This window comes from Mastacembelus armatus, chromosome 17 (genome assembly GCF_900324485.2).
Source record: "Mastacembelus armatus chromosome 17, fMasArm1.2, whole genome shotgun sequence".
Lineage (NCBI taxonomy): Eukaryota > Metazoa > Chordata > Actinopteri > Synbranchiformes > Mastacembelidae > Mastacembelus > Mastacembelus armatus.
Genome location: NC_046649.1, coordinates 8998299 through 9006512, shown reverse-complemented (window position 1 = coordinate 9006512; position 8214 = coordinate 8998299). Strand labels below are relative to the sequence as shown.

Genomic DNA, 8214 nt, shown 5'->3' with positions numbered 1-8214 from the left:
CCATGAATACTGAGAAGTAACATGTTCAACCAGTTATTAAAATTATTCACAGGTTGAGAATACAGGAAAATATCACTTTAATTTTTCATAATGTGTAAGTGTAACCTGTATTGTTTTTAGAATGTATCTGTAACTGGAATGCACAGATTATAAATCACCTGAGACATCTGACCTATTTGCTCAAATCTGGGTCTAAATTATCCAGTGTCTTTGCAGCCACTATAAGCAAATACGCTACAGAAAAGTGAAAGAGATTCAAAACAAGGTTTATCAAATAATATTCTTTATTGAACTCTCTAGGTTACACATGAACAAACACTACAATATCAACAGGCACAGAAAAAGATACACATATTTACAGCAAACAAGTGTGGTGAGGGTAAGGAGCTAGTCATGTTGAATCCTTTCTCAGGTGGAAAAGCCTCAGAGCGAATCTGACTTCACTGACTGAAAAGAAGAAGACTGTCAGACTCACAGCAGCAGGAAACAGCGCATACTCGGCATTTCAGGTGTGACCTAAGCACAATCACAACTGAAAGGCTGATTCATTAAGCTCTGACATTTTGATGATCTATAAAAGGTTCAGGTAGCAAGTGATCCAGCTCCTACCTCTCCACTTCCATACTGGTAGTGTGTCCATTAGCGTCACCAGTGGCTTTGTGAACACCATCGGTCTGCAGCTTCTGCACTTCGTCTGCCTGACTGTCGTCCTGCTTCACCTTCTTAACCTGTCCCTGCTTTACTGGACTCTCCTCTGGCTTCCTCTGAAAGACACCACAAAGGTTCATTCAGGTTAGGTCTCTGCAGTACATTTATATATTCTAATAATTACAAAACCCCATCAACACCACCCTGCCCACCCTCACCTTCTTCCTGACCAGGTGGGAGATGTCAGAGACTCGGGGTGATGGGTGTCCGTTGGTCGAGCTGATGTCGTTGGTCGATGTACCATCAGTCTGAATGCAAATTAATAAACATGACACATCTGTACTCACCAAAAGTTCAATATTTAAATAAGTCATTCATTTCTGCATGGGCCTGTTTGGATTTAGTATGCACATCACAAAAAGGTGAAACTTACCTTTGAAGTGGACGAGCCGTCGCTGTTGTGTGCAGTGGAACCAGGGAATGCAGAGGAAGTGGAGCCTCCATCCTGACAGGCACATGAATAAGTTCAAATCAAGTTTATACACAGGTCAGTCAATTTTTAAAATATTAATATCAGAAATTCTGTTGAGTGGTATTAACTACTTGTTTTTGAATGATGTGAACATGTACAGGGGGTTGACACATGCTGATGGCTCTGTGTGGAGCTATTTGCACAACAGACTCTCTGGTGTACCGCACTTACATTTCACAAATTTGTGTCAGTAGTATGTGTATCAGTTTCATCTCAGCAAGCCTAAAGCTTCTCTTCACAGTTTGAATCTCACCAGCACATCCTTTACAGCCTCAGCAGCAGTGCTTGCTATCTTCAGTCCCTCTGTGGCGTCCTCCACTTTCTCCTGGATCTCTGGCAGCAGAGCCTTCAGCTCTTCCATCTCCTTCCTCTCATTGGGCAGCACCTCTGGACCATCAGCCTTGTCTAGCAGCTCCTGTAGTTTGTCTGGCATGAGAAAAGAAATCGTCATATCCCTGATCGTACCATCTGTATCTACTTTGCTGATTAAGGAACTTAAACATGACCAGAACAAAAACTCGCTGTAGCAGCTGACCCTGCTTACCCAGCCTGCGCTTTATGACTGAGATGGAGCTGTTCAGCTCCTCGATGGCCTTGCTGTACTGAAGGTTCAGGCTGTAGGTCAGTCCGAGCTGGTAGTGGGTCTCAGCCAGCAGGCGGCTGTCGGAGTCCAGGTGTTTCACCTGAAGCTTCAGGCACTCCTGAAAATCCTCCAGCGCCTGGGAGTAATTTCCTGAGAAAGAAGGAGGCAGTCACTCACCTGCTGCTCAACAAGGAACGAAAAGACAATTTCTGCTGTGAAGAGGCTGGAGCTTCACACAAAAAGTTACAGGCTCAGGAAGTTTACAGTTTATTGAGATCCCACTGGCCATTGCTCTGGCAACAAATGACGATTTCCTGAGTATAAGGAACATCGAATTTTACAATTCTGAATTTGAGTAAGAACTCAGAAGTGCAACTAACAAGTATTGTTATAAGAATTTAATCCTTCATTTCTTTTCACAGGGAACTCATTGTCTAGCCTATAAAATTACAAAATATAGCCTCATTATCTAGATCCTTGGTGATTTCTTCATATTATTTGGTGTAACCAGTAAATAATGAATCTGAACATGATAATTAAAGCAAGAAGTCCTCACATTTATGTTTTTCACTTATGCCCTTTAATAAAGTGATAATCACTGCAGCTCTACACGAAATACCAAGTCATGTCGCTGGTACAAATTTGTAAAGGACAAAAAAAGAAAAGAAAAAAAAAAAAAAACATGCCCAACATGATTTGAGGGACTCATACCTGATTCAGCAGAAACTTCACCCAGTTTCAGGTGGGCCTGAGCTGCCATCAGCTGATCTTCCTTGGTCTCTTTTCTTATAAACACAAATAAAACCATGAAGACAGAAGATGGAACGCAGCAGCTATTAATCACTGCTCCTTAGAAAGCTGGAGCTTTCATTACCGTTTGTAGATGACTTTGGCTACTTCCAACATCTCCCAGGCCAACTGCAGGTTCCCCACCTCCTCATCATCACTGTCCTGTAAAGACATATCACGTTTAAAATCGGACGCCTGAATCATACGCTCAGCGGAGTCGTCTTGATGTGTTCTTGGTCAAGTACCTTCTCGGCAGTACCATCTCCTTCACCTTGCTCTTCTGCATCACCCTCCATTTCTTCTTCACCATTATCTTCTTCCTCCCCCTCCTGTTCTTCACCATCTAAATATGCAAAGAAAGAGGGTTTATACACTGGGAAACATGGCAGTCAGACCATCAGAGCACATCCTGTGTTCAAAAACAGTAAAAGAAAACCTCAATCACCTTCTTCTCCCTCTGGCTTGTCTGCTGATTCTTCTTCATTCTCAGGATCTTTATTTTCCTTCATGTCTTCAGATTTGCTTCCCTCCACCTCTGTCTTGTTCTCATCTCCTTCTTCTTTTGCAGTTTCTTGATGCTCATCAGCCACCACCTTTTCTGCATCACCGTTCTTCTCTGCATCCTCACTCTCCTTCCCTTCATCTTTCTTCTCTGCTGCCTCATCTTTCTTCTCTGCCATGGCGTCATACACCTGAACCCTCAGCTCGTCTCTGGTCTTCTCTGTTAAAGACATGGTGTAGCGTCCAGTAGAGTCAGGATGAGCAGCTTAAACAAAATAAATTGTGAAACCGCACTATAACAAGCCAAGGTAGAAAGACGCATATGACCATTTTACTAAAATACTACACCATTTCCTCACCATCAATGTTTTCGGTGCTCTCAATATTGGGGTCTTTGGGTTTCTCCTCATCCTCCTCGTCAGCTTCTGGCACCCCTTCCAGAGCATTTCCCAGGACCGAGTTCTCCATCCTACAACCATACTGTCACAGTTAGACCTAAAGAGGCCAGCACACAATGGATTTTCATAATGACGTGATGCTGTCAGAGCAGAAAAACAAAACTAATCGTGACCTTACCGTGCCAAATCCAGCAGAGCTTTGCCATACCAGAAGAAAGCCTCCCCACACTCATCTGCGGTGTCGCCATACTTTTTAGCCCTGAAGTATGAAATAAAGTTCCCCTGCTGTCAGAAAGCCCAAAGCAGCTACAGAGCATTCAGTGGACATCAGGCCATGTTTTCTTGTCTCTTAGCCACAGCTCAGCGCCTTTTTACACTTTGTCTAGTCAATCCAATTCGCCACAGGTGGCTCTAATCAAAGTCCAGACCCCAACAACAGGAGGGTGAGGAGATACTTCACTCAGTTCAATATTTAAAACCAAAGACAATGGAAATGAACCCTGGGGACGCACTTCTGCCTCGCAGCTCTCGGCTGTAATGTCCTAATAATGTGTGATGGTCTTTTGTCTGGTGGGAACTCACAGCATGCCACAGGCCTCCTGCAGGGCGCCCACGGCCTCCACCACCTTCCCCATCACCAGGTGCTTCTTGCCTGTGCCGATTAGCTTGTTGGCCTCCTCCATGATAGTTACCTGGACAAAAGAAACTGCTTAGATAACGTTACTAACTCAGCTCTCAGACCGACACAATGCACCGCTGCCTGACCTCAGTCATGAGCCATGATCGTAATTTATATGTTTACCACATTAAGTAAAGACATACCTTGCCCGAGAAAATACCGACTAAATACTAAAAACTGTGTCTGTTCGTGTGTGTCCCAGCTCGTCTCACCCGCCACACACACAGCCTGCTCTGTTGTTTCAACTTGGCGCGAAATATTCTGCTCCTTTCCGGTCAATTTCCGGGTTCATAAACCAGCGCGGGAGAATTCTTAAAGGTACAGAAACGACAGTGTAATTCAAGAAAACTGCAAGTACTACTACAATACTTCTACTGTTTCATACTGTTATATTACTATTACATTACTGTTACTTCCATCACAATGACAAATATTATTGATATTAATTACTGTTACTATTTCTACTTCTAAAACTATTCCTACTACTAAGAAAATACAGAAATACATAGCAAAAAGAAAAGTTATCACTACCAATATCAATATTACTACCACTACTACCTTTACATTGCTGCTAGTGCAACTATAAGTACTATTACTGTTACTACTACTACTTTAAATGCTACTATTTTACATATTACTAATCCTGCTTCTACTTGTACTACTGCTACTGTATACATGAGATGAGATGAGATTAGATTAGATTACATGAGATGAGATGACATGAAATGAGATAAAATGAATTTCATTAATCCCCAGAGGGGAATGAGCAAAAGCAGCACCTCTGATCAATAGAGTTGTCTAACTCTCTCCTCATTTGAGAGTTTAGGCCTTTATGGTCTTTATCATCATATCATCATCTTTACATGGCTTTATCTTGTCATTGTTGCCTGTGTTTTTTCAACATTGTTTATTTGGGTGTCATAAAAAGTGGGTAGTGTAGTGATTAAGCAAAAAGAACCTACAATACCCTTGTAAAGAAGTGGTTGAAATAAAATTTCATGGTAAGTTAATGGTAAGTTAAAAGAATAGATTTCATATAATATCATGGTTATAGTATGTATTGTTTGTATTTATTGATATAATTATTATTTTCTTATTTATACTTTTATTTAGTCATTACTGAACATTTTGTGTTTCCATAATTACTAGTACTACTACTACTTTTGCATGCCAGTGTTTTATTAAATAAGCATAAATGAAAATGAAGACAGCTGCTAAAATTGAGGTTCTGCTGATATGTGCATGTGTGTGTGTGTGTGTGTGTGTGTGTGTGTGTGTGTGTGTGTGTGTGATTACATGCTGCTGTCATGTCCTGCTGTGAGGAGCAGGGATTGTCCAGCTCCCCTCTGTGCTCTTGCTGACTCCACTGTGTCTCTGCCTCATCACGGCAAGTTTGGACCTGGCACCCAGTCGACCTCATACTGAGTCAATCCTTCTCAATTCCCACCTCACACTCTCATAACTGCTTTAACAGTGAAGTCTACCAACAGTGCACTTCATACCTTAGTCAGTTCAGTATTAATTCACTGAGCAGCATCATTCAAATGTTTTGGGCGAGTTTTTTCAGGTAAAGGCAGAAATGGAGTGGGTTTGGGGCTTTACATAAGACCTTTTGTAGTTTGTCATGAACCTGTCTGATCTCTTGCCTTATAAAAGTGTATCTTGTTAAAGAGACAGGAGTGTAGCTTGAAATAGTTCAACATCTTGGAAAATACTTGTTTGCTTTCTTAGCAAACAAAATGTCTCAAATAATATCATATAACTGAACAATAATAAATTTATAAAATTATTTAATGCTGTTCCCTTTGTTTTGTATTAGTCAATTTTTCACTTTCTTCTCTATAGACTAATTGCACTATATTAGAGATCCAAATTTAATATGAACAATATAGCAGGAAGTACAGCACCAAACATATTTTATTTTATTCCTTTATTCACACTGGATACTAAAGTTATGCACTAAAATATACTAATCTAAGCCCTCCAGCTGCTAATGCTAAGCCAGATGTTTATTGCACTTGTAATAGTTGTATCAAACTTCTCATCTAACCCCTGGCAGGAAAACTAATAGCAGTGCATATAAGCACAGTCATCTGTTCAAAGACGTGTTTTCATATTTTGCAGGGCTGAATGTGACCAGGTTGATGGACACATAAGAGCCCTTCAAACATCCAGTTGCTTAGGAATCAGCAGTGGAACAAATGCAATAATTATGGGCATATTATGGGACAGGAGATGAACACAGGACAACGTTTGATCACTAGCCCATTATGGTGTTTGGAGCAGGAGGTGATTGTGTGGCCCCCTCTTATCTGGCCCTTGATGCAGTACCCATGGCAACAGCATGCAAAGACACAGTGACAGCAGATAAAGGAGGCACACTGGAGGGGCTGCTGGAGCAGATACAGCCTCTGTCTGCCCAGGTTACATGGACATTATGTGAAAAGCATTACAGGTTCCTCTTTTTACTGATCATAATTTGAAAACATATAAAGAGCTTAATTTTGTGAATTGAATCTGGATCTATATTTGCATATTTGATTTGTTTTTTAAAAAAGATAATCCCCTTCAGTTGAATAGGTCTACCATAAAACTCTTGCCAGGTGCACATCAGCACTGCAACTTAAAATGATAAAGTATGTGGGTCTGTGAAAGCAGCCTCACTTCCTCTTTGTTGTTCTTGCTCTTGTTGAAGTGTAGTAATTGTTCCCCACAAGCCTTGTTGTCACACATACATTATATTAGACGCAGGTGTTACATAGAAAATATGTTTGGCTCTTCCTGGTTAGTTGTCAGAGCATTACACTTTTGTCCAGCAGTCTGAAGTAAACACTTGACTCTGGTCAGGGAAAAAATTAGATTAATACATGCTCTAAAAATTATACATGTTAAACTATGTTGTGATTGATTGCATATAATAAGAAAGTGATTCTCCTGACTCTTAATATCTGTGCTGTGGAGTCAGCAGATATGATACCACCTCTCAGTGTGACTACATCAGGACTGTAGTCAATCATTAAAGGGGAAAGACTTATATACCATAACCAGCCAACAGGATAATTCCTCCCAGCAAACTATCACTTACTGAATGTCACCAAAAGTTTTTACAAATATTTGATTAGAAGCAACACAAGCCAGGCTGTAGGCTGATTTAAACAAGCACTATGTTGCATCTTAAACACATAATTAACAAATTACACATGTATGTTATTTTTCTGTTAAAACTGGAAATAGTTAACATTTTCATTAATCTACAAAAACTGCTGGCAGTGTGAATATGCACATACAAAGGGTGGTGTTCCTCAGCCTAGTAATTAAGTCAATATAACCGTGGTGAGGAGGAAATGAGAATGAAAGATGCCATCTGCAGCCCACAGGATAAGTACAAGATGTCGCAACACACACCACCTGGTAGTCCACCTGCTGTAAATACACAATCGTTTGCTTGTTACATTATGGGAAACATGGAGGAGAGAAGTGCCACTAAATCACTGTCTAGCAAAAATACATGTTTGTATCTGTGTTGGGCAACTGTTGATTCTGTTATTAGCATGGGGGCTTTTTTGATGACAATTCACTGTTGCACTGCAGAAATATAAAGTATTTGACCTAGTTTGACAACGGTGTGTCATATTTAAAACAAAGCATTTATTTCCTTCATAGTAAAGTTAATTAGTAAATCATTACTAAGGCTGGGATAGGCTCCAGCAGATCCCCGTGACCCTGAGCCAGGAAAAGCGGGTATAGAAAATGGATGGATGGATTACTAAGGCTGTAAGAAGGTAAAGATGAGGTTGTAGCAGCTATGTGAAGGTGTTAATATCTGTTCATGTCCATGCATTTGAGTGGCTTCACATCCTCAAAGAGGGTGAGTCATATGATGAAACCTCATGATTTGAGACTTAGATGAATAATTCAGGGTTATGCATCAAAAGTGGCTGCAGGATTGATCTGAAAGTTGTCTTCTGCTCCCAGATGGTTTAGGTGGGTGAAATATAGCTACACATGTCCCTCTGGGATGATTAAATTAAACTTTGAAAAAGAAGTTTGAACTGATTTCACAACAGCGTGAACATTCCCACAG

General features: G+C 40.6%; 1 protein-coding gene across 2 annotated transcripts; it reads right to left on the bottom strand.

The window, feature by feature from the left end:
• Window positions 1–261: 261 nt before the first annotated feature.
• On the bottom strand, window positions 262–4398 carry LOC113134293 (histone-binding protein N1/N2-like). 2 transcript variants are annotated; one of them, XM_026313592.1, is made up of 14 exons: window positions 4274–4398; window positions 4034–4143; window positions 3630–3710; window positions 3413–3522; window positions 2998–3318; window positions 2798–2895; window positions 2638–2714; window positions 2475–2548; window positions 1725–1913; window positions 1434–1606; window positions 1082–1153; window positions 867–956; window positions 610–764; window positions 262–447 (listed from the first exon to the last, which is right to left on the bottom strand). In XM_026313592.1, exons 2-14 carry the CDS (start codon window positions 4132–4134, stop codon window positions 441–443), a joined length of 1548 nt encoding a protein of 515 aa, XP_026169377.1. In that variant the 5' UTR covers window positions 4135–4143; window positions 4274–4398; the 3' UTR covers window positions 262–440. The 2 variants fall into 2 exon arrangements, with proteins under 2 accessions (XP_026169377.1, XP_026169378.1); XM_026313593.1 differs by having other exon boundaries at window positions 2998–3273.
• Between the last annotated feature and the right edge of the window lie 3816 nt (window positions 4399–8214).

Bases quoted from the DNA above. Each gene is read 5' to 3' on its own strand.
- LOC113134293 (XM_026313592.1), bottom strand. From the start codon at position 4,134: ATGGAGGAGGCCAACAAGCTAATCGGCACAGGCAAGAAGCACCTGGTG. The intron at 2,549-2,637 runs GTAATGAAAGCT...TGTGTTTATAAG, and splicing joins GCCAAAGTCATCTACAAACG to AAAAGAGACCAAGGAAGATC. The intron at 1,607-1,724 runs GTAAGCAGGGTC...TTCTCATGCCAG, and splicing joins AGTCATAAAGCGCAGGCTGG to ACAAACTACAGGAGCTGCTA.